The sequence below is a fragment of the Carcharodon carcharias genome, chromosome 22, assembly GCF_017639515.1.
Source record: "Carcharodon carcharias isolate sCarCar2 chromosome 22, sCarCar2.pri, whole genome shotgun sequence".
Classification (NCBI taxonomy): domain Eukaryota; kingdom Metazoa; phylum Chordata; class Chondrichthyes; order Lamniformes; family Lamnidae; genus Carcharodon; species Carcharodon carcharias.
In genome coordinates this window covers 46,675,117-46,702,087 of record NC_054488.1, presented here as the reverse complement: position 1 = coordinate 46,702,087, position 26,971 = coordinate 46,675,117, and the positions used below count along the sequence as shown (strand labels likewise).

The 26,971-nt window shown below is 42.3% G+C and overlaps 1 protein-coding gene across 5 annotated transcripts; it reads left to right on the top strand.

Moving 5' to 3' along the window:
- The first annotated feature begins 10,520 nt into the window (after positions 1-10,520).
- Positions 10,521-26,827, top strand: LOC121293703. Of its 5 annotated transcripts, XM_041216880.1 has the most exons (10): positions 10,622-10,781; positions 11,106-11,226; positions 13,385-13,450; positions 14,332-14,451; positions 18,858-18,981; positions 20,723-20,747; positions 21,714-21,794; positions 21,925-22,081; positions 22,597-22,764; positions 25,027-26,827. In XM_041216880.1, exons 2-10 carry the CDS (start codon positions 11,218-11,220, stop codon positions 25,759-25,761), a joined length of 1,485 nt encoding a protein of 494 aa, XP_041072814.1. In that variant the 5' UTR covers positions 10,622-10,781; positions 11,106-11,217; the 3' UTR covers positions 25,762-26,827. The 5 variants fall into 5 exon arrangements, with proteins under 5 accessions (XP_041072815.1, XP_041072814.1, XP_041072816.1 ...); XM_041216881.1 differs by lacking the exons at positions 10,622-10,781; positions 11,106-11,226 and adding an exon at positions 10,521-10,544; XM_041216882.1 differs by lacking the exon at positions 13,385-13,450.
- Positions 26,828-26,971: the final 144 nt, after the last annotated feature.

Genomic DNA, 26,971 nt, shown 5'->3' with positions numbered 1-26,971 from the left:
AGTTCAGTATCATGCCGAGCCCGAAATTCATTGAGGTGAGGGCGTAAGGGTATGAAACTAAGTCCTTTGCTGAGCACTGAACGTTCAGCATCGGAGAGGGGAAGGTCAGGGGGTATAGTGAATACACGGCTGGGGTTGGGATTGGAAGATGGGGTGGGGACGGAGGGACAGGCAGGGGTGGAGGGTCCTAGATGGGTGTTGGTGTCGATGAGTTGTTGGAGCTTGCGTTCCTTAGCACTTGAGAGAAAGAGAAAAAGTTTCTTGTTGAGGCGTCGGATGAGCCGAAGGATAAAATGAAACTGGGGGCAAAAAACGTAAACTGGGCGACCGCTTTGCAGAACACCTGCGGTCTGTCCGCAAGAATGACCCAAACCTCCCTGTCGCTTGCCATTTTAACACTCCACCCTGCTCTCTTGCCCACATGTCTGTCCTTGGCTTGCTGCATTGTTCCAGTGAAGCCCAACGCAAACTGGAGGAACAACACCTCATCTTCCGACTAGGGACTTTACAGCCTTCCGGACTGAATATTGAATTCAACAACTTTAGGTCGTGAGTCCCCTCCCCCATCCTCACCCCCTTTCTGTTTCCCCCTTCTCTTTTTTTTTTTTCCCAATAAATTATAAAGATTTTCCTTTTCCCACCTATTTCCATTATATAAAATAAAAAAAAAAACCCACTAGAGCTATACCTTGAGTGCCCTACCATCCATTCTTAATTAGCACATTCGTTTAGATAATATCACCAACTTTATCTTTAACACCTATGTGTTCTATTGTACTATTGTTGTTGACATCTTTTGATATTCTGCTTCTATCACTGCTTGTTTGTCGCTACAACCACACCAACCCCCTCCACCTCTCTGTCTCTCTATCTCTCCGCCCCCCACACACACACCTTAAACCAGCTTATATTTCAGCTCTTTCCTGGACTCGAACTCAAGTTCTGTCGAAGGGTCATGAGGACTCGAAACGTCAACTCTTTTCTTCTCCGCCGATGCTGCCAGACCTGCTGAGTTTTTCCAGGTAATTCTGTTTTTGTTTAGCATTTCTACTTAACTGTGGCAAATAGTATTTGTCTTCTCATTTAGATCACTGTTCCTCTGGGAAATACCTGATAGCAGAATATGTTCATTGCATATCAGTGAACATACTTGGATCATGGATTGACCAATTGCAGTGCTGATTCAGTGATCCCTTGAGTTCCTATAACTTCCTGGCCAGGATTTTTCCCTCGATGGTTTGGGGGCAGGGCCCACTCACTAAGGCGAAAATGACGCGGGCTGATGTTGGGAGGAACCCCTGACGTCATCCTGATCCATTTAAATCTTCAGTAAGGCGGGTGGACAGCGAAATCAGCCCCTTGACAGGCTAATTAACCTTGTTAAAGACCTGCCCGTCCAACTTTTAAGGCTGGCCAGGAGCCCCAGAGGGCTCCAGATTATTCATGAAACTTCATCCGCTGGCGGGATGAAGTTTCATGTCTTTTTTTACAAATTTAGTAAACTTTGTTTCTTATTAACATGTCTCACCTCGTGTGACATTGTCGCATGAGGGGGACATGTTAATTTTAATATTTCCCTTTTTTGACTTATCTTACCTGTCAGTAAATTCCCTGAGACAGCACTTTGCCTCAGGGAGCTGCCCCATATTCAGGATGGCTAGGGAAATGTGACTGACGCTCTTCTACCTGCTGCTATGTAAATCTTTAATTCCATGGTGTTACAGTTTGGGGGTAGATTAGTAATGCATTTATACAATGTATAATTAGCTGAGAATTTGATATTCATTTTTGGAGCTGTATATTGAAGCTTTGCTGATTGCTGAAGACATGGGACCATGTATTGACTGACTGGAGTATCTATAAGAAAGTCAAACATGATGGAATGTCAAGTGGGCAATCCTTCAACATAAATGAACCTGGAAAATTCATTTGTGTTCATCCCCATGAACTGTAGTGGTATGCAATCCAGTGGATGTTCAAATAAAACGATGTTTTTTTAAAAAAAATGCTGCTTTTTTCCTATGTTCAGTGCTGGAAAAGCTTGAATAGATTTTTAACTTTTTAAACTGATTTTCAGCTGATCACTATTGCAGCTTTTGGAAAACTGCGTTCAGACATTTTTTCTTGTAAATCTTATTGCCCCAATGTATGACTGGCTAAAGCCTTTATAATGTTTGGGAGAGAAGTGCTAAATTAATTGAAATCATTGGTTCCCCAAATGTATGATTGGCTAAAGCCTTTATAATGTTTGGGAGAGAAGTACTAAATTAATTGAACTCATTTGTTCTGAGTTTAAACGGTTTTAGTGCATGTTATTCAGCTGATCTTTGGATAACTGACCATAAATGCTTAAATGGACCTTTCCTTGCACTGAATAAACCCAAACCACTTTTAGCCACTCATTGAAAAAACAGGTTGACTTTACAAGAAATGTTAATGTTGCAATTTATTTGGATATTAACGTGTTTTAAAGCCTGCCATACAGACTGTGGTTGAATACAATTTTGCTGCTGCTAGTAACCCACAGTACACGATGGATGTCCATGTTGGTACTGCTGCACCTGTTCTGATTCCGTCCCATTTGGCTTTGTGGTCGTGCCACACAACATGCTGGAGGATGCCCTCAGCGTGAAGATGGGATTCCACAAGCACTATGGGGTGGTCAGCTCTGCCAATTCTGTCATGGAATTGCTGTATCTGCAACAGATTGGTGAGGACAGGGTCAAGTATTTTATTCCCCACTTGGTGTTCCTGCTTTATGCTGTTGGCCCTTCACACAAAATCTTAGTGCCCATTCCCAAGCCTGTTTTGTTCGAATGGGATGGTAATAAAGAATGGCTGCAAGGTATAGTATAGTGGTATTGTTACTGGACCAGTTATGTTCCAACCCTGGTTCAAATCCCACTGTGGCAGCCAGGGGAATTTCAATTTCATTTGATAAACCTGGAACAAAATGCTGATCTCTGATCCTAAAGCTACCAGGTTGCTGTGAAACTACATTGGGTTCAGTGATACAAAAGCGAAATACTGCATATGCTGGCAGTGAGCAGTAAACAAAAAAACAAAATGCTGGAAATACAGAGCAGGTGGCATCTGTGGAGAGGACGCATTCATGTTTCAGCTAACAGTACTGTGGACTGCAGCAATTCAAGAAGGCAGCTCACCACCACCTTCTCAATGGCAATTAGGGATGGGCAATAAACGCTGGCCCAGCCAGCGAAGCCCACATCCTGTGAATGAATTTTTAAAAAGCTCTGATTTTTGAGTAAGTTGTTTGGTGTGGAGGGGGCATGAGGATGGTATGGTGGTGTGGAGGGCAGCAGTGATTAAATGACAGTGGGTTTAATGGGAATGGGAGCAAATCCAATAAAGAAGCAAAGGATATATCCAGTTGAGGTGTGAATGGCTGAATGCAATATAAATGAAATGTCAATCTCTAAACAGAGTCAATGACAGCTTCCACAGTCCTCTGGAGTAGAGAATTCCACAGATTCACAGCCCTCTGAGTAAAAACAAATTCTTCTCATCTCGGTCCTAAGTGTCCTTTGGAGCTGTGGCTTTATACCCCTTTCTGACCCTGGTGTCTTGGCATATAAACCAAAGCCTTAAATCAAGTCATCCAATTGGATTATCAATCCCGCCCTGGGCTATGCAAAGAGAACCTGCACATGGTCATTTCCTGCTCCAGGCACGGGTGTTTCCAGGCACCTACCAGCAATGGATATGATTTCTGTGTCTTAAGGCAAGAAGAAAGCCATTCACACAAAGCCAAGAGACCATTGTCAGTTTCTGTAATCAGTGGCTGGTGGTTAATAGTTGCCCCAGTGACATGTCTTGACATGAATGTGTGTATCCTCTAATCTTCATTTTTTTTTTAAAGGTCCATTTAAGCCTCAATGTTGTTGTCTTTGTTCAGAAATCTTTGTCTGATATTCTCCGCACTCTCATGTTCTTACCATCCGGTTCTGAGGTCAAAACATTGATCCACCTCACAACTGGTTGCATTTTGACAGAAGTATAAATATAATACATATATGAATATACATACAAACCAACAAATTAGAAGTAGGCCACTGAGCCTCTCGAGCATGCTCCACCATTCAAGATCATGGCTGATCTGATTGTAACCTCAACGCCACATTCCTGCCTACCACTGATAACCTTTCACCCCTTGCTCTGCCTTAAAAATATTCAAAGACTCTGCTTCCACTGCCTTTTGAGGGAGAGAGTTCCAAAGACTCTACCCTCAGAGAAAATAATTCTCATCTGTATGAAATCAGCAACCCCATATCTTTAAACAGTGACCCCTACTTCTAGATTCTCCCACAAGAGGCAACATCCCCTCCATATCTACCCTGTCAAGACCTTTAAGGATCTTAAAGGTTTCAATTAAGTCGCCTCTTCCTCTCTTAAAGTCCAATGGATACAAGCCCATCTTGTCCAACCATTCCTCATAAGATAACTCCCCCATTCCTGGTATTTGTCTAGTAAATCACCTCTGAACTGCTAATGTATTTACATCTTTCCTTAAGGGGACCTGTACAGTACACAATGCTCCAGGTGTGATCTCAGCAGTTCCCTGTACAATGAAGCATAACCACCCTACTTTTGTAATCAATTGCCCTCTCAATTAGCTTTCCTAATTACATGCTGTACCTGCATACTAGCCTTTTAATGATTCATGCTGTGCAAGTTCTCATCTTTTAGAAAAGTTTTTTTATTCTTCCTGCTAAAATGAACAATTTGACACCTGCCCACATTATACTCCAATGTCCTCTTCACAATTTACTTTCCTGCCTATCTTTATGTTGTCAGCAAATTTAGCCACCATTTCTTTGGTCCCTTCATCCAAGTCATTATATAAATTGTAAAAAGTTGAGGCTCCAGCACTGATCCCTGTGGCACACCACTCATCACATCCTGCCAACTAGAAAAATACCCATTTATGCCATATCTATGCTTCCTATTAGCTAGCCAACCTTCTACTCATGCCAATGTTACCCTACGGTATAAGCTTTTATTTTCCAAAATAACCTTTGATGTGGCACTTTATTAAATGCCTTCTGGAAATCAAAATACTGTACATCCACTGGTTCTGCTTTATCCTTCAAAGAACTCTAATATATTGGTTTAAACATGATTTCCCTTTCACAAAACCATGTTGACTCTGCCTGATTGCCTTGAATTTTTCTAAGTGCCCTGCTATGTATTACATCTTTAATAATAGTTTCTAACATTTTCCCTATGACAGATGTTAGGCTAACTGGCCTCTGGTTTCCTGCTTTCTGTTTCCCTTGCTTTTTGAATAAAGGAGTTACATTTGCTATTTTCCAATCTAATGGAACCTTCCCTGAATCAAGGGAATTTTGGAAAATTAAAACCAGTTCATCAACTATCTCACCTCTTTCAAGACCCTTTAGGATGAAGTCCGTCCTGATCTCAGGATTTGTCAGCCTGCAGCCCCAACAATTTGCTCAACACCGCTTCCCTGGTCTTTGTAATTTTCCTGAGTTCCTTCCTTCCATTTCCTGATTTATAGCTATTTCCAGGATGTTACTTATGCCCTCTATAGTGAAGACTGAAGCAAAATAACTAATTCATCCGCCATCTCCCTACTTTCCATTATCAATTCCCCAGGTGCACTTTCTATAGGACCAATGCTCACTTTGTTATCTCTTAAATATCTATAGAAACTTTTACTATCCATCTTTATATTATTAGCTAGCTTTCTCTTGTACTCTAATTTTTCCTTCCTTATTAATCTTTTTGTCATTTGCTGTTCTTTATATTCTTTCCAATCTTCTGACCTGTCGCCGTATTTGCATAATTATATCCTACTTCTTTAAGTTTGACACTATCTTTAATTTCCTTAGTTAACCATAGATAGTGGGTCTTCCTCTTGGAATTTTTCTTTCTCATTGGAATGTATATATTTTGTGTGTTCTGAAATATCCCTTCATTTAAAAGAAACAAAAGAGGGCCTTACAGCATCACAGAAATACACAAAATATTAAAATGCCTTGCGCCTCCTTTGTTCCAAAGAAAACAACTCTAAACTATCCAACCTTTCTTCATCTCTAAAATTCTCCAGTCCAGGCAACAACCTAAGAAATCTCCTCTGTAGTGCAAGCATATCTTTCCAATAGGTGACCAGAACTACATGCAACACTCCAGCCTTGGCATAACTACTACTTCATCGAGTTCCAGCAAAACCTCCCATAATGTCCCAGATGCCACCATCACCATCCCTGGGTATGTCCTGTTCTTTGAAAGGACAGGCCCATCAGTGATGGGGGCACAGTGGTATACAGTCGGGAGGGAGTTTCCCTGGGATTCCTCAACATCAACTCCGGACCCCATGAAGTCTCATGGCGTCAGGTCAAACATGGGCAAGGAAACTTCCTGCTGATTACCACATACCGTCCTCCCCTCAGCTAATGGATCAGTTCTCCTCCATGTTGAACACCATTTGGAGGAAGCACTGAGGGTGGCAAGGGTGAAGAATGTACCCTGGGTGGGGGACTTCAATGTCCATCATCAAGAGTGGCTTGGTAGCACCACTATCGAGCTGGCCGAGTCCTAAATGACATAACTGCTAGACTGGGTCTTTGGCAGGTGGTGTGGGAACAAGAGGGAAAAACATACTTGACCTCATCCTCACCAACCTACCTGCCGCAGATGCATCTGTTCATGACAGTATCGGTAGGAGTGACCACCACACGGTCATTGTGGAGATGAAGTCCTGCCTTCGCATTGAGGAGACCCTCACTACCACCGTGCTAAATGGGATAGATTGCGAACAGATCTAGCAACTCAAGACTGGGCATCCATGAGGTGCTGTGGGCCATCGGCAGCAGCAGAATTGTATTTGAACACAATCGGTAACCTCAGCCTGGCATATCCCCCACTCTACCATTACCATCAAGTCAGGGGATCAACCCTGGTTCAATGAAGTGTGCAGGAGGGCATGCCAGGAGCAGCACCAGGCATACCTAAAATTGAGGTGTCAACCTGGTGAAGCTATAACACAGGACTACTTGCATGCCATCTGCATAAGCAGCAAGCAATAGACAGCTAAGTGATCCCACAACCAGCAGATCAGATTGAAGCTCTGCAGTCCTGCCACATCCAGTCGTGAATGGTGGCGGACAATTAAACAACTCACTGGAGAAGGAGGCTCCACAAATATCCCCATCCTCAATGATGGAGCAGCCCACACAGCAGTGCAAAAGAGAAGGCTGAAGCATTTGCTATAATCTTCAGCCAGAAATGCCAAGTGGATGATCCATCTCGGCCCTCTCTGGAAGTCCCCAGCATCACAGATGCCAGTATTCAGCCAATTTGATTCACTCCACGTGATAACAAGAAACGGCTGAAAGCACTGGATACTGCAAAGGCTATGGGGCCTGACAATATTCTGGCAATAGTACTGAAGACTTGTGCTCCAGAACTTGCCGCGCCTCTATCCAAGCTGTTCCAGTACAGCTACAACACTCGCATCTACGCAGTTATGTGGAAAATTGCCCAGGTATGTACTGTACACAAAAAGCAGGACAAATCCAACCCGGCCAATTACCATCCCATCAGTCTACTCTCCATCATTAGAAAAGTAATGGAAGGGGTCATCAACAGTGCTATCAAGCTTAGCAATAACCTGCTCGATAACGCCCAGTTTGGATTCCACCAGGGGCACTCAGCTCCTGACCTCGTTACAGCCTTGGTTCAAACATGGACAAAAGAGCTGAACTCCCGAGGTGAGGTGAGAGTGACTGCCTTTGACATCAAGGCTGCATTTGACAGAGTGTGGCATCAAGGAGCTCTAGTAAAACTGGAGTCAATGGGAATCAGGGGAAAACTATCTACAGGTTGGAGTCAAAATTAGCACAAAGGAAGATGGTTATGGTTGTTGGAGGTCAGTCATCTCAGCTCCAGGACATTACTGCAGGAGTTCCTCAGGGTAGTGTCCTCGGCCCAGCCATCTTCAGCTGCTTCATCAATGACCTTCCTTCCATCATAAGGTCGGAAGTGGGAATGTTCGCTGATGATTGCACAATGTTCAGCACCATTCACGACTCTTCAGATACTGCTGCAGAGCATGTCGAAATGCAGCAAGACCTGGACAATATCCAGGCTTGGGCTGACAAGTGGCAAGTAACATTCGCACCATGCAAGTGTCAGTCAATGACCATCCCCAACAAGAGAGAATCCAGCCATCGTCTCTTGATGTTCAATGGCATTACCGTTGCTAAATCCCGCACTATCAACATTCTGGGGGTTAACATTGACCAGAAACTGATCTGGACTAGCCATATAAATACTGTGGCTGCAAGAGCAGATCAGAGGCTAGAAATTGTGCAACGAGTAACCCAATTCCTGACTCTCCAAAGCCACTCTACCATCTACAAGGCACAAGTCAGGAGTGATGGAATTCTCCCTTGCATGGATGTGTGCAGCTGCCACAACACTCAAGAAGCTTGACACCATCCAGGACAAAGCAGCCCACTTGATTGACACCACATCCACAAACATTCACTCCCTCCACCGACACATAGTGGCAGCGGTGTGTACCATCTATAAGATGTACTGCAGGAACTCAGGGACAAGGGCAGCAGACACATGGGATCACCACCACCTGGAAGTTCCCCTCCAAACCACACACCATCCTGACTTTGGAAATATATCGCCGTTCCTTCACTGTCAAAATCCTGGAACTCCCTCCCTAACAGCATTGTGGGTGTACCTACACCACATGGACTGCAGTGGTTCAAGAAGGTAGCTCACCACCACCTTCTCAAGGGCAACTAGGGATGGGCAATAAATGCTGGCCCAGCCAGCGAAGCCCACATCCCATGAATGAATAAACAAAATCTGCCATATGGGACTTCATCAAAATCCTTGCCAAAATCCATATAGATCAAAATGCACTACCCTCATTGATCCATTTTGTTAGCTCGTCAATATATTCAATCATGTTAGGCAGATATGATCTTCCCTTAACAAATCTGTCTTTGATTAATTTGTGTCTTCTAAATGAAGATTTATCCTAATCCTCAAAATGTTTCCAGCACCAAGGTTAGACTGTAATTACTCAGTCTATCACTTTCTCAATTTTTTAACCAATGTTAGCTGTCCCCCAGCCCTTGACACCACAGCTGTAGCTAGGGATGATTGGAAAATGATGGTTAGCGCCTCAACTATTTCATCTCTTGCTTCTCTTAACTGCTTAGGATACATTTTGTCCAGGCCTGTGGATTTATCCACTTTCAAAGATGTTAAATCCCTTAGTATCTCACTATGTTAAATTTCATAGAATATTTCACACTCCTCCCTGGCTTCAATGACTGTATCATCCGTCTCATTTGCGAAAATAAATGCAAAGTATTCAGAAAGAACCATACCAATGTCCTCTGCCTCCACACGCAGGCTGTCCTTATAGGTACTTTTTAAGTCTTTTATTCGCTAATATTTTTCATACCTTCTCTGCTTTCCTAATTTCCTTTTTAATTTCACCTGTAAACGTTTTATGCTCCTTTGGGTTTTCTGCAGTATTGAGTTTTCAGAATCTGTCATAAGCTTCCTTTTTTATCCTCTCCTTTAAACCCTCTGACATCCAGGGAGCTCTGGATTTGTTCGTCCATTCTTTTTCTTTAAGGGAAAATACTTGTTCCGAATCCTGCCGACCTTTTTAACTGCCTTCCACTGACATGGCACCAATTTACCTTCATTTAGCTGTTTCCAGTCTACTTCAGCTTAATCGCATTTCAGCTTACTAAAATTAGCTTTTTCTCCAGTTGAGAGCCTACATTCATTGTCTGTCATTCTCCTTTGCCATAACCACCTTAAATCGACCTGAATTATGATCACTTCACCTAAATGTTCCCCGTACTGAAATCCTTTCCACTTGCCCAAGCTTCATTCCCTGAAACTAAGTCCTGAACTCCCCTCTCAGTTGTTTGGGCTTGCTAACTACAAATTGAACGGTTCTCCTGAATGCATTTCACGAATTTTACTCCCTTTGTGACTTGCACACTAATTTTATCCCAGTTAATGTTAGGGTAGTTGAAATCCCTCTCGATTACTGTCCTGTTGTTCTCAGATTTGTCGACATATTTGCTCTTCAATCTGCTTCAGACTTCGCTGGCGCAGTCCCAGCAGCGTGACTGCCCTTTAAGTTAACCGTAAGAATTGTAAATGTGTATAATAGAAAAAAAGATTCTTACTGGCTGCACTAAGTGCACTGTTGAAGTATGTGGATTTGCACGCTACGTCTAGCCCCTGTACTCTGTAAGTTTAGTGAGCCTGTTTGACGCACGTTCAGCGTCCAACTTCTATTCACTTGCACAAAAAACACTAAAGATGAAGTGTATTTTATTCAATGCGCCATCATGCCTTGATTCCAAAGCTGAGTTATTCTGCAACCTAAATCAATTAAAAACTAAATCAATTTAAAACTCGATCAAAGCTTAGCGAATTAACTTCAAAGGGCTTCACTAACTTCTTCCATCTTCCAAAAAAGAACGCCTGTTTAAGGCAAAATGGCCGAGGTAAGCTTCTGGGGCTCTCATAATGCAACATGTTGCTTTGTCCCTGCCCTTTACTGTATTTGATCGACGTCATCACAGAGGGTGGGACTTTAATAAGTTTCGTTTTCCACATTTTGACGCCGTGTTTTGTGGGTGACTATGAGAAGGAGGGCTTCATCCCTTTTGTCCATTCTTTAGGAAAGTGTTCATTGTGCAGGCTGGTTGTGACACTGGTCCATTTGCTTCAGCATAACAAAGGTAACAACAGCACATACTCAGATTTCGATCTGGAATTTCAGCACCTTTTTCAGTTGCGATGTTTTTTTTTATTACTTTTTATTTATTCTGTATGTTCACGTATGTTTAGCTGAATGTGGTAACAAAATATCCGCTAATTCGGGATGAATTCTTTTCTGTTGGGTTATTCGCGCACTAACCCGACTCCTTGTTGCAATTGTCATGTCATCTTTATGAAATGACAGCGCCAGCTGATTTTTTACGAATCTGTCAAAGTGAAGTAATTATTTCTCGTTATGCATCAGGCAAGTAAATTTGACTTTAACGTTTGTTTTTATTTGACAGCTGACTTTGCCGCGATCCTTTTTTAAAACTCGATCAAAGCTTAGCGAATTAACTTCAAAGGGCTTCACTAACTTCTTCCATCTTCCAAAAAAGAACGCCTGTTTAAGACAAAATGGCCGAGGTAAGCTTCTGGGGCTCTCATAACAAATAATTGTTTTGCTTCACAAATGAATGCAAAAATAAACCTGTAAACTTGGCCTGTAAATTTGTCATTTCAGAAGGAAAAAAAAACCCAGTTCGGACCAGTACTGGTATTTCCCAGTTTTTACTGGTGTTCCATTTTAAGGTCTACAAGTTCAGACCAATATTTTTATTTCCCACAGCAGGTCTGACAGCATCTGTCGAGAGAGAAACAGAGTTAACGTTTCCAGTCCCTTGGACTCCAAACGTTAACTCTGAATCTCTGCAGATTCTGCCAGACCTGCTGAGATTTACCAGCATTTTCTGTTCTTGTTTCAGATTTCCAGCATCCGTAGTATTTTACCTTTATTCTTATTTCCCAGTTTTACTGGTGTTCCATTTTAAGGTATACAAGACCAATTCGGACCAGTAATCTTATTTCCCAGTTTTTTTCTGTTTTTTCCTCCTGGGTTAGTAGCAGCGTGGACATTCGGTGATGCAATTTCCAGTTAAAAATGCTCTTTCTGCCTGTGGCCTAAGTAATTCTCATTCTTTTTAAATAATCTTTACTTTCAGATATGTTTTTGCTAACTTCCTTTCCTCATGGTGCTAGGTCGTGGTTCTATGCTCGCCAGGTAACCTCTGGTATGTTGGCCAAATTCATCTTCAGTTCTCAGCTTGAAGGCAACCCACCTTCAGCCAACCCAACCCACAGCACCGTGATCTCCACCATGGGTTGGGGAGGGCAAGGAGACAGGCCCCAAACCCACCCCAGCCAGGAAGGGGATCAAATCCCGTGCTGTTGGTACTGATCTGATCCACACAGGCCATCCAGCCAACTGAGCCAGCCAGCTTCCCAAGGTGTCTGTGTGGCAACACGCTTTTACATGCATGTTGTAGAATGGAGCTACGGATAGTCATGGGAACAGCTCCAATTTTCTTCCCGTCAGATGGCTGACCGAGAATCTCTCCCATTCTTACCGCCTGCATTGCTGTGTGTTGGGAGGATACTCGACCTGTTTGGCTGCATCATGAATGCACCTTCCTTGGTGTGGCCCAGTTAACAGCAGAATAGTCAATCACTGCACTTCACACAACGTGCACACACATGGATCACTTAGATGACAATCGGAAGCAAGGGTTTCTCCCTCCCTACCTCCAGGTTTCTAGGGCCAGTTTTAAACCTGAGATAGTCCTAGTCTGCCTAGCATGGCCATTTACTGGAGTCACCCATCAGTGGAAAAAAGCTTTTCTCTTCCCTATCTGTACTATGACACTCTTACCTCTGAGTCAGAGAGTTGTAGGCTCAAATCCCTACTCCAAACTTGATTACAAAAATCCAGGCTGCCACTCCAGTGCTGCCCTGTCAATGATAATCTCTTTCAAATGAGTTGTTAAGACAATGCCATGATTATTCTGTCTGTTAGAAGTAAAAGATCCCATACGTTATATTGAAGAAGAGCAGGGTCATCTTGGTGTGTTACAATGTTTATCCCTCCATCAACATCACATTGCTGTTGTGGGAGCCTGCTGTGTGCAAATTGGCAGCAATATTTAATGCATTAATAAAGGGGCTGCATTGACTGGAAAGTACTTTAGCTTGTTCTGAGGTCATGAAAGGTGCTACATAAAGTGCACATCTTTTTTCATTCCAAAATCCAAGAAAACTCAATCAGATCACCACTTAACCTTCTATGTTCCAGTGAAGACAAGCCTAGTTTGTATAATCTCTCCTCAGAATGTAACCCTTGGAGTCCTGGTAGCATCCTGGTGAGTCCGTGGTGCGATCCTTCCAAGGTAGTATAACTTTTCCAAGGTGAGGTGCCCAAGTATGCAGTATGCCAGATATGGTCGAACTAGGAATTTGTATCACTGCAGCAGAATTCCCTTCCTTTTAAATTCTAACACTTTGCATTTGGAGATGGGACTGTGGGATGCTGGACTTCCCTGAAAATCCCACTAGTTATTTCCAGCACAGATTAACAATGATAATGCTGTTAGTGGGCCCAGGAGCGCCATTTTAATATAGCAAGAAACCTAGGAAAATGACACAACATCAATGGGATTAAATCCAAAGAGAGCTTTAAATGATTAGTGAGCGCTATGGACTGAGGTGCTTTTGATATTTCTCCCACTGATCATATATATTTTTACTACAGAAAAATGATTACCAACCAGAAGACATTGACTGTTTTTTCTTTCAATACCAGACTCACTGTGAGGAAGTAAGTTTTATTCAGCTCTTTGTTGATTTAAATTACCTGAATATTTCTTTAGTATGTTGAAACTTTCACTGAGTGTATCTTTGATTTTTTAAAATTTGTTTTTATAAAGGAAATGCTGGCAAGACCCTGCCTGTTGCCCATTCCTATACCCTGAAAAGGAGCAGTGGGCCTTTGATTCGAGCCACTGCGTTATGTTCAGTGATGCTGTTCACACAATGGCATCACTGATCTTTTAACAATTATTTACAACTGCAGGAGTTTACTAGAATACATGGGAATCCATGAATAGTCAACCACATAATATGGGACTGGAGCACTCCGGACTTCAAAGAGCCAGATGACCTTCTATGCTGTATTGTTCTGTGATTCCATCATCTCTGGCTCCAACACATTAACCCCCTTTGTTTTTGAATAAACCCATTTTTTTCCCTCGTTCAAGTATTTATCCAGTTCATTTTGAAGGTGACTACAGAATTTGCATCCACCACCCTATCAGACTGCATTCCAAATCCTAACCATTCGTTGCTTTAAAAAATTCTCTTATTTTATAACTCAGTGACTAGAACGACTTAACCATGTACTTCTGTGAATCCAAATAATTTATGTGCTCTGTAAATTAAGAATTGTTTAATATTCTGTACATTTCTCAGATTCTGTGCTATAATATTCAATATACATAGTGTATGGTTGTGTACCCGTTGAAAAAATGCCTGTTCATTTTGGAAGCTGAAAAATAAATATGTAATTAAAAATGTTCAAATTAAATTTGCTTTATACCACTTCCTATTAAACAGGGTACATATGAAGCAGATTTTTCACCTGGAAGTATTGTTTTCATGTTTCAGTGTTTAATCTTAAACTTCATGTATGTGATTTGACAGGAGCAATGTCGATTTCTACATAGAGAGAGCTGCAAGTCATCACAAGATGTCTGTCAAGTGTGGCATGAGCAAAATGGGTGCAAAAACTATTCCTGCCCCCAAAAACATTTAAATCGAGAGGTACAGCATGATTTTTTTTTTGTTAAAATCTATATACAATTTGATCCTGTGCTCTTTTTAAAGATGATTTATTTTGGGCCTCCATTTTAGACCTTCCATCATTGGCACCTTCAGCTACCAAGAGCTAAGCTCTGCAATTCTGTCCCTATACCTCTGCCATGCTACCTCTCCTTCCTCTTTTATGATGCACCTTCAAACTTTGACCAAGGCCTGAATTTTTCAGCCGGCGGGCGGGCTGGGTGGGAGTGGGCGGGGGCGGTTGCAGAGCCGATCACCGCCCTCGACTGGCTCCGCGTTGCCGTTTTACACGGGTGGGCCAACTAATAAGAAGCAAACTGTAGCGCTCAGCGCTACCTGTGCGGGCGGGGGGAGGAGAGAGAGTCGGGGCCAGTGCTCTTTCGCGCCTGCATGCGAAAGAGTGCTTCAATCTCCCTAAGGCACAGAGCTGCCTCAGGGAGATTGAATCACTATTGAGCTTATTAAATAAATGGATTAAAAATTTATTTAACCATGTCCCATCATGTGACATGTTTTTCTATTTAGGGAAAATTTTTTATTTAATTAATAAAAACTTTAAGAAACCTCATCCCGCTCGTGGATGAGGTTCCATGAAAAATGTGAAGGCCGCCTGGGCTCTTCGCCTGCCCCTCTGCCAACCTTAAAGTTGGACGGGCAGCTCGGTTTATTGGTTAAATTAGTGTTTAAATGGCCTTCATAGGCCTTTGACAGTTTGGCAGGCGCGCAACCGGCTCGGCTGTGCGCCAGCCAAACTGAAAACCTAAATGACGCACTGTGATGTTGGGACGCCCGCCTGACATCACCGCGTGTCATTTTACACGTCAGCGAGTGGGCCTCAACCCTGCTCACCGACCTGAAAATTCTGCCCCTGGAATTCCTTCTCTAACAGCACTTTGGGTGTACATAGACTGCAGAGATCCAAGAAGACACCACCATCTTCTCCAGGACCATTAGGGATGGGCAAACAACGCTGGCCTATCCAGGGATGCTCACATCCCATGAATGAATAAAACAGCACCAAAATTAATTTCATGAAAAAAGAACATTAAACTTATGAATGCGGAGCCTGTGAATTTTACACGCTGCTTGAGGATGAGCCAGTGGTAGGCACATGTAGTGGGGATCAATAGGTGAAATACTATCCTAAGTCAAAGTGGAAACCTGGGGGTTAATATTGACCAGAAACTGAACTGGACTAGCCATATAAATAAAAACAGAATTACCTGGAAAAACTCAGCAGGTCTGGCAGCATCGACGGAGAAGAAAAGAGTTGACGTTTCGAGTCCTCATGACCCTTCGACAGAACTTGAGTTCGAGTCCAAGAAAGAGTTGAAATATAAGCTGGTTTAAGGTGTGTTGGGGGGAGAGAGAGAGAGAAGTGGAGGGGGTTGGTGTGGTTGTAGGGACAAACAAGCAGTGATAGAAGCAGATCATCAAAAGATGTCACAAACAACAGAACAAAAGAGCACATAGGTGTTAAAGTTGGTGATATTATCTAAACGAATGTGCTAATTAAGAATGGATGGTAGGGCACTCAAGGTATAGCTCTAGTGGGGGTGGGGAGAGCATAAAAGATTTAAAAATATTTAAAAATAATGGAAATAGGTGGGCCAGTTCCCTGGCCCCAACCGCTTCCTCTTCACCATGGACGTCCAATCGCTCTACACCTCCATCCCCCACCAGGATGGTCTGAGGGCCCTTAGCTTCTTCCTCGAACAGATGCCCGAACAATCCCCATCCACCACTACTCTCCTCCGTCTGGCTGAACTTGTTCTCACACTGAACAATTTCTCCTTCAACTCCTCTCACTTGCTCCAAATAAAAGGTGTGGCTATGGGTACCCGCATGGGCCCCAGCTATGCCTGTCTCTTTATGGGGTATGTGGAACATTCCTTGTTCCAGTCCTACTCCGGCCCCCTTCCACAACTCTTTCTCCTGTACATCGATGATTACTTCGGTGCTGCTTCATGCTCTCGTTGGGACTTGGAAAAATTTATTAATTTTGCTTCCAATCTCCACCCCTCCATCATTTTCACGTGGTCCATCTCTGACACTTCCCTTCCCTTCCTTGATCTCTCTGTCTCAATCTCTGGTGATAGACTGTCCACCAATATCCATTACAAACCCACCGACTCCCACAGCTACCTCGACTACAGCTCCTCACACCCCGCTTCCTGTAAGGACTCCATCCCATTCTCTCAGTTCCTTCGCCTCCGTTGCATCTGTTCCGATGATGCTACCTTCAAAAACAGTTCCTCTAACATATCCTCCTTCTTCCTTAACCGAGGTTTTCCACCCATGGTCGTTGACAGGGCCCTCAACCGTGTCTGGCCCATCTCCCGCGCATCTGCCCTCATGCCTTCTCCTATCCTCCCTCCCAGAAACATGATAGGGTCCCCCTTTTCCTCACTTATCACCCCACCAGCCTCCGCATTCAAAGGATCATCCTCCGCCATTTCCGCCAACTCCAGCATGATGCCACCACCAAACACATCTTCCCTTCAACCCCCCTATCGGCATTCCGTAGGGATCGCTCCCTCCGGGACACCCTGGTCCACTCCTCCATCACCCCCTACACCTCAACCCCCTCCTATGGCACCACCCCATGCCCATGCAAAAGATGCAACACTTGCCCTTTCTCTTCCTCTCTCCTCACCGTCCAAGGGCCCAAACACTCCTTTCAAGTGAAGCAGCATTTCACTTGCATTTCCCCCAACTTAGTCTACAGCATTCGTTGCTCCCAATGTGGTCTCCTCTACATTGGAGAGACCAAACGTAAACTGGGCGACCGCTTTGCAGAACACCTGCGGCCTGTCCGCAAGAATGACCCAAACCTCCCTGTCGCTTGCCATTTTAACACTCCACCCTGCTCTCTTGCCCACATGTCTGTCCTTGGCTTGCTGCGTTGTTCCAGTGAAGCCCAACACAAACTGGAGGAACAACACCTCATCTTCCGACTAGGCACTTTACAGCCTTCCAGACTGAATATTGAATTCAACAACTTTAGGTCTTGAGCTCTCTCCCCCATCCCCACCCCCTTTCTGTTTGCCCCTTCCTTTTGTTTTTTTCCAATAAATTGTATAGATTTTTCTTTTCCCACCTATTTCCATTATTTTTAAATATTTTTAAATCTTTTATGCTCTCCCCACCCCCACTAGAGCTATACCTTGAGTGCCCTACCATCCATTCTTAATTAGCACATTCGTTTAGATAATATCACCAACTTTAGCACCTATGTGTTCTTTTGTTCTGTTGTTTGTGACACCTCTTGATGATCTGCTTCTATCACTGCTTGTTTGTCCCTACAACCACACCAACCCCCTCCACTTTTCTCTCTCTCTCTCTCCCCCCGCCCTCCCCCCCACCCCACACACCTTAAACCAGCTTATATTTCAACTCTTTCTTGGACTCGAACTCAAGTTCTGTCGAAGGGTCATGAGGACTCGAAACGTCAACTCTTTTCTTCTCCGCCGGTGCTGCCAGACCTGCTGAGTTTTTCCAGGTAATTCTGTTTTTGTTTTGGATTTCCAGCATCCGCAGTTTTTTTGTTTTTGTTTTTATAGCCATATAAATACTCTGGCTACAAGAGCAGGTCAATGGCTGGGAATCCTGTAGCGAATAACTCACCTCCTGACTCCCCAAGCCTGTCCAATGTCTGCAAGGCACAAGTTAGGAATATGAGGGAATGCTCTCCACTTGCCTGGATGAGTGTAGCTCCAACAACACTTAAGAAGCTTGACACCATCCAGGACAAGTGCAGCCTGCTTGATTGGCACCACATCCACAAACATTCACTCCCTCCGCCACCGATGCACAGTGGCAGCAGTGTGTGCCATCTACAAGATGCGGTGCAGGAATTCACCAGGCCTCCTTAGACTGCACCTTCCAAACCCACAACCACTACCATCTATTAGGACAAGAGCAGCAGATACGTAGGAACACCACCACATGAATATTCCCCTGCAAGCCACTCACCATCCTGACTTGGAAATATCTCGCCGTTCCTTAACTGTCACTGGGTCAAAACCCCGGAATTCCCTCCCTAACAGCACTGTGAGTGTACCTACACAACATGGGCTGCAGCAGTTCAAGAAGGCAGCTCAGCATCACCTTCTCAAGGGTGATTAAGGATGGGCAATAAATGCTGGCCCAGCCAGCGACACCCACATCCCATGAATGAATAAAAAAGATGTTAATGATGCCAAAGAGCGGTTGTTGTACGGTTGCTAAGAGGAAGAAATAGCAAATGTACAATTTGTGTCAGTAAATACTGATACCAGCACACATGGGCATGAAAGTGAGATAAATCATGAAGTTACTTACTTGGTAATTGGATTTGTTTCTAGGGGAGGGCTAGTATGAAATAATAAATGATTGTATGTCCACAGACCCTGAAAAGGTACTTCTTATGCGACCAAGAGAATCTAAATGATTGCTGTAAGCGGGCAAACTGCCATTGGTACCATGAAAAAGTCAGCAATGTGGATGGATTTTACCGTTCTGCAAATGAAGGTACTGCTGTATATGTATATATTTATATACTAGCACTTTAATTTGATGGATCAATTTGATTTATCACAGTAGTTAGCAGAAAGTAAACCTTTCCTGCCATTCTCCAGCATTTACTCAGATATACTTGGAAACCAGACAATCCAGCTCAATCAAAGCTCTGTTGCTTGTATTCTGTCCTTCAGAAGGCCCTCCTCACCATCACTTGTATCCTTGCTGACCTACACTGACTCAAATGTAATATTATCCTTATGTTTAAATCTCTCCATTCTCTCACCCCTCCCTATCAGTGTAACCTTCTCCTGCCCTGCATCCCCATTCCCTCAAAATCTCTGTTCCTTTGACTCTGGCCTCTTGTTCATCCTTTTCCTCCATTTGCCCCAGTATTGGCAGCTGTGCTTTCAGCCACCCAGGCCCAATTGTTTGTGATTCATTCCCTAAACCTCTTCACCCACCTCTTCTCATTTAAGACTCTGCTTAAAACCCCGTGTCTTTGACCAGGTTTTCGATTATACATCCTAATCTCTCCTCCTAACTTGGCATCCCTTTCCACACATTTCTGTGAAGCATCTTGGTATGTTTTTTCATGTTAAAGACTCCATATAATTGTGAGTTGTCAGAACTATTCTATTACACAAGACATCTTAGAAACAACTAAAATTCTACTTTCTAATATATATCTGACCGATACCCAATACCTTGCTAATAAATCATGAACAAAGTGCCTGCCATAATATAATGCAAATAAATTCAAAATGACAAGAGTGGCCTTGTAACATAAATGCATTTAACTGGACAGTCACATGTTAACATCATGCCTGCCACTCCAATATTATTCATTCTCAGCTGGCTGATTTGTTGTTCCAACATGCATGTTATAGTCTAGAACTATGGCTAATGATGGGAGAGGCTCCAACTTCCATTCCATCATATGGCTAACCAGGAATCAGCTGGCTGTATCAAGCACTATTTGGCAGGCTCCATCACAGATTCCATGATGGGATAGGAAGCACTGACATTGTCTGCCCTGCGAGCTCTATCCTACCTCACAGAGTTTATTATTGAATATCTGTGATTTTTAAAAATTATTATTCATTTATACTGCCTAGGCCAGTACTTATTGCCCACCCCCCTGACTCTGTTCAGAAGCATTTATGACCACATGACCTGGAGTCACATAAAGGACATTAGTAAACCAGAGTGATATTTATGACAGTCAGCAATGGTTTCATGCAGATTTTTATTTAATTCAAATTTCACCATCTGCAATTTCACCATCTGCTGTGGCAGGATTCAAACCCAGGTCCCCAGAGAATTAACCTAGATCTCTGGATTACTAGTCTAGCGACGATACCATTATGCCACTGCCTCCCCCTCCCCAGAGGGTGGTCGTCTTTTGACAAATGTTGCTCTTGGACATCATTTTTATGAACATTCAATCTCACTTGATGCAACATTGAGGATTCTTTGTTTCATTTTCTTGGCATGGGTGGAGCATCACAAGGTGAATATCACATGTTATAATTTCTGTATTGAAATTTCGTTCTTAGTTGTAAGGAATGTTTGTGTATCTATCATGTTTTAGATTGAATGTTAATGCTACAAGGACACCAATGAATAGCATTTATCAGTAAAACTTATTAGATCCAGGTTTAAAATGAATACATTTGATATGTTGGTAGAAATTACTCAGAGTAAACTCATGGAATATTGATCACTAATACAATCTGTTTTATCTTCCTAGTCCCGGTGTTAGCTGAAGAGAGAAGGTGAGATGGTTCACTATTTATATCTGTTTGATTTTCCAGTTTTCAGTGTAAACAGATTAATTTATAATATCTGCTATAACACAGTGCTGTGGTGAATGTTTTAAATGGTAATGCAAAAGTATTGTTTGGGGTGGTCAAACTTGCCAAACCTGATTTGATAATGCAAATTATTCCAAAACAGGTCATCATATCACAAAAATATTGCATTTTGCAAGTTGACATCCCTTCCTCGTTAGTGATAAAGGTGGTCTTCTTCTAAAACAGGCTGCTATATATGTTCCTTTACACTGATTGCACCTTTGACAATCTTTTCTGGTCTGTTATTGAAGGCTGCTCTTCCTGATGTTAATTTGCAGGCTATAGTAAATATTGTTTTGTATGTTTTGGCTCCTTGGGCAATCACACAATAGTCCAAGAGTCTGCAGGTAAAAATGGAAACTTAGCAAGCCAGGAAATCAGATAGAATACAAGACCAAACGTAATATAGCTAATTAATGCCATCAGAACCCTCAAAATAAAATTACAGCCTTGAAATTTCTTGCAGTTGTTTGTTTTATTTTAGTAACATACACTGCAGAAGAAACAGGAGTAGTTTTATTCTATTTTGAGTCTGATTTGTCATGGTAGATATTGTAGAATGGTTGCAGCATAGAAGGAGGCCATTTAGCCCATCATGTCTGTGCCAGTTCTCTGTAAGAGCAACTCAGATAGCCCACTTCCCCGCCCTTCCTCACAATCTGTCTCCACCACACTCTCGGACAGGGCATTCCTGATCCTAACCCCTCGCTGCGTAAAATGTTTTTCTTCATGTGGCTGTTGTTTCTTTTGCCAATCACCTTAAATTGGTGCCTTCTGGTTCTTGACCCTTCCACCAATAGGAACAGTTTCTCCCTATTTAATCTGTCCAGAATCCTCATGACTTTGAGCACTTCTATCAAATTTCCTCCTAAACTTCTCTTCTCCAAGGAGAACAACCCAGCTTCTACAATCAATGTGCACCATATTGTTTATGCATGCTGATGCCCACAATGAAGGGTGGACTATGAGGTAAATAAGTGATGATTACAGTTGATTACTATGAAGTAATGTATTCAGTGTATTCCTTAATAAAATAGTGTTACCCATGCAACTTTTTCCTGTTGAATGATGCAGAGTTCTGTGTTTTCTCTTTCATCAGAATTGAACGTAATAACTTTATGGAAAAAAACTTCACAGGGACACAGATCTCTCTGAAAAGCGCAAGCCAGTTTATAAAAATAGCTGTGAAATTCATTCAGTGTGCTGTTCGAGACAGGAAGTTGTCTGGGGACAGAGGGAAACAATACATAAAAGAGGTTTTGTTCTTGTTTTATAGTCACAATAGTAAAGTTTAGAAGGATAAAGCTCCTGTGTTTATTAGCACTGCATAACTGACATTGTACTAATTAGCACTGAAAAAGTATTTTGCTGGTTATTTTCTGTACTTCTTCCAAATTAGCAGTTTACTCATCAAAAATGTGCTTGAATTTAAGCCAAAACAATAGATCCTATTTGGACATTTTCATTGATTTCAGTGTAATTTTCATTGGTCAGAATTTTAAATCATTATAACTTTTGTTGATATATTTTCATTGCCTGTAAATCTCAGAAAATTTTACTTTGCACGTACATGAAATTTGGACTTGCATTATTGTATTTTTAACCTTGACGAGAGTTGGACAATTTAGTTTTTTAGCACAGTTTCTCCCAACATTTCTTGCACCTATTGCAGAACTAAAATACAGTTCTGTGCTCCAACCTCATCTTGTCTTATAACAGAACCCAAAGAGTTGCTTGTCCTGACTGAAATTTGTCATCCTTAATTTTGCAGATACTGCATACTATTCTGTTTTTTTGTCAAATCAATGACCCTGATTTTGAACCAAAAGACATATTGGAAGAATCATTGGAACTCTGGTCTTGCAAGCTTCCAGATGTGTTTGAACAGTACAAAACGCATCTTCCAACTCGACCACCTTACACAATTCTACTTGAAATAGTGAGTAAAAGTGACACCAACCCGTGCATTTACTGGCATGTAACTTCCACGCTCCCCAGTGTCGGATTTGGGAGCCACCCCAAAGAAGCGCTGGGGAATCCCTCTGGCAAGTTCCCAGGCAAGGGTTTGCACGGCAATTGTCCAGAAGTGCACACTTCCTCTGGAAAATTGTGCTGCACTGGGAACCATCTGAAAATGCAGTTTATAAGACCATAAGACATAGGAGCAGAAATTAGGCCAGTCAGCCCATCGAGTCTGCTCTGCCATTCAATCATGGCTGATAAGTTTCTCAACCCCATTCTCCCCCATTCTCCCCATAACCTTTGATCCCTTTACCAATCAAGAGCCTGTCTATCTCAATCTTAAATACACTCAACAACCTGGCCTCCACAGCCTTCTGTGGCAATGAATTCCATAGATTCACCACTCTCTGGCTAAAGAGGTTTCTCCTCATCTCTGTTCTAAAAGGTCTTCCCTTTACTCAAATTTAAATTGCAAGCTTCGATGGCTCGGCTGGGGTTATACCAATAGTTACCCAGAAGTAGAAGAATTAAAATCTCTCCTAACTTCTGGGTAACTATCATAAAGACCCAGACCGATCACACGGGAGGACTCTCCCCACCCCCTGGCCCCACACCCCCACCACCAGCAACACCCCATCCCCCCCAACCTTGGAACCCCCCACCTGACCTCAGATTCCGCTCCCCAACCCGCCACCTCGGACACGCCACCCTGACCTTGGACACACACACCCTGCCCCCCACTGACCTCTGAACGCCCAAACCTCTCCCCCACCCCGACCTCCAGAAGCCCCCAACCTCTGGCCCCTTCCCCAATCTCCAGCCCACCCCCGACTGGCCCTCCACCCCACCCACCACCCCCCCCCCCCCCCCCCCCCCCCCGCCCCCCCCGCCACCTACAGACTCCCCTGCCTCCCCAACCCAACTTCCAGCCCCCCAACCCGCTCACCCCGACCTCTGAACAGCGCCCCACCCCCAGACCTCAGACCGCTCCACCCCCAGACATCAGACCGCCCCTCCCCCAATTGCAAAATGTTCTTAGCAGATTTTTATCACGTTCGATGACATAGTAAGTGGGTGAAGTATTTTCTTCGTACTACTGTTCTGATTGCATTGTGACCAGCCCTTGGTTCAGATCACAGACCAACACTAGTGACACAAAGTAATTTGGTAGAGAAAAAAATGAAACTGTCTGGATGTGTGCTGGATATCTTTTAAAGTGAGAGATAATCCTATTGCAAGGTACCGGCAAGGAATAATGATGTACCAAATAGAGTACATGATCTGATATGCATGTTGAGTGAGGCTACTGAGCTTTTATGTTCATAGCTAATGTGAAACACAATTGGCCAGAATTTCTTGTGAAAATAACATTCAGTGGTACTCATTGTTATTTATGGGTAAATGCTACAACTTCAGGCAAAGATCAGATGAGCAAATAAATGTGCATATCCAAAAGTTGCTGTCTCAATTCCCCTATTATGCTATTAGTTTAGCAAAAACCACACCTCGCCTTAACCTCCCTTTTTTTCTTGGCACCTTGATGTATTTTGATATCAATTACCCATTAAAATCATCGCAGTAAGTTAATTCTAGTGTAAGAAATCTTTTAACAATGTGATAGTTATTACAAGCGAAGGTATCCTCTTAGCTATGTGATAAGTATTAATGACTAACAATCAACCCCTCTGGCACTGAAAGTTAACGGGATGTTTTGTTTGGATTTTGCAAGCGGAGGCTGATTGAGATTAGTTTGCACTCTGCCAAGTATGAACAGCCTAAGGAACATGTTGTTTGATTCAATCAGCCAATCATGGAAATATCACATTAATGTGAAGAGAAGTAGAGCGATCCTCTTAGGTCAGGGCTCATCAGTGGTGCAGAGTAGTGGAAGCTTACTTAGCAACATAACTAGGCACGCATTGGGCATCTGTGAAACTCCAGTGCAAACATCCAAAGTTTTCATGGACACTAAAATCATGAAAAATGATTATTTCATTAATCACTCAACAATGCTTCTGTTGAACTACCGTGATGTTAGCCTAGAAATTAGTTTGCTATAGTAACCCCATGAATGCTCTCTACTGCATTCAGAGAGGAGGTTCTAACCTATTTCAAATAAACTAATTTAAACTAGTGTTCAGGTGAATGTGAGATAAACATGTTAAGTGTTTCCCCACTAATATTGGGAACAGATGTTTTGAGATTATTGCAAGCTAAGAATTTCCTTTTCATTTCTCAGGTGGTTGACTACGAGGAATCAGACAATACTGAAAGAATTTTAGATTTGCTGTCGAAACTAAATAAGAATATGACTGTGGAACAAAATAGTCAAGAAGGCAGTAGGTGTGGGAATGGCCTTTGTTTTGTATCAAGAGTTATCAGCTGCTGTTTCTTCCAGGACTTGGACAGCAATACAAAAACTGACAATTATTTTGGTGCCTCAGTTTCATGCTTTGGAAAACATCAGAAAGAACTCATGATAGACATATTGTGCTACCACACATGGAATGAAGACATTAGCCTGGCAGTATGTATGGCTTTAGAAGGTCACCCACGGGCTTTGGTGTTGCGCCCTCAGGTGCATTCTATTGCTTACCCAATGAGGGATAATCTCAACAGACCAAGAGAAGTGCACATAGCCAATGGTAAACATCAACTACATACTCCCATACCACCTTGTAGAAAATGCCTAGACCTGTTCCCAGACATAGGAAATGATCTACAACAAAGAAACAATGTCCATCAATTTTGGTCATATGGGAATTGTGCTGAGGTAGAATCTTTAAACAGGCTTCTGAATGCCCATGGGGACATTTCCAGAAGAGAAGCTGCTCCTCCAGGGGATAAGTTCACTTTGGAATCTCTTAAAAATAAAAGAAAAGGAAGAATTGTACATAACCTAAAATTATTCAAGTTTCATTTGGGAAATAAGCTTTTATTTTATAGACCTTCTGAACTACAGAACAAAGCTTAATGCTGATTGGTTTAATGTGCAAGTGCTTTGTGATTCTTAATTTTCAACATGCAGCTCATAAACTGTGACAAACATTAATATTGCAGTAATAGCGATGTTCAGATGTTTGGAGTACTCTTATTACTGTAGTATTCGGCTGCTGTGACAAAATAAACAGTTAAATTTAAATTTTAGAGTAAAATTGACATACACATTAAATAGTTGTTTGATATTACAAAATTTGAACATCACTAGTCAAAAGACATGTTGTCAAAGCATTTCGTCTTGCACTCATCATGACAAGGTGTGTGTGTTGCCTGCAGCATTACATAGGCATGGATTAATCATGGATGAGCTGGGCTTATCCATTTTCTTCATCTTCATTTCAAAGACTCCAAACCAAAATCACTGATTTGAAAGGTACAGCGCAGTGTGCATGTTGAAACGATAGCTGCGGCTCCAAATTAAACCCATTTTTAACAAATCACAAAGAGCATGTATTAACTGGCTTGTCCCATCCCTCACTTGGAGATTCGCAATACAGATTGTTACAAAATGTAACCAGCTGAGCTGAAACATTCTTCTCTGAGTGAAGCTGGCTTCCAAACTATTTTGTACCAATAAAGAATTTTGAGAAGACAATAACCAAGCTAATTATCGGGCAAGTCACCGATTAAACCTATACTTTAAACGGTGACTTATTATACTTTATAATAATTATTTTAAAAAGGTTACATCTTTAAGTCAAGTGCTACCTCTACTGCCAAGTTTCTATTTTTTCCTGATGGAATCGTTTGAGCAGTTTACTGTGTAGTACTAATCTGTACAGATTTATTTATTTTGCTACTATGAATCAATATCTCAATTTGAATTTTGAAATATTTCTGTAATTAATAGAGAACCAAAATAGAATGGTTGGGCACTCAAAAGTGTCAACTTGCTCTGTTTCTGACAAGAACATTCTAGCATTCACTTTCTCTCTTTTGGGTTGGTGCAGTAAGCATCTTGTTAGGAAAACTGATTGCACTTGCCTGAGTGCTGTTTGTGACCTGACTGTTACACCTAATTAAAAAGAACTTTTGCTGTATCTTGTGTTTTTCATGTTAATTAGTACAAATACATTAATTCTGTGTTGGAATTCTTTAATTGTTACATTTTCAATGTTCAATAATTCATCAGGACAGTATGCAGTTTTAAAAGCAGGTAGGATTTTCCAACAAGGCTTGCTCTT

Bases quoted from the DNA above. Each gene is read 5' to 3' on its own strand.
- LOC121293703 (XM_041216881.1), top strand. The intron at 14,452-18,857 runs GTACAGCATGAT...GTATGTCCACAG, and splicing joins AAAAACATTTAAATCGAGAG to ACCCTGAAAAGGTACTTCTT. The intron at 22,082-22,596 runs GTTTTGTTCTTG...TTAATTTTGCAG, and splicing joins GGAAACAATACATAAAAGAG to ATACTGCATACTATTCTGTT.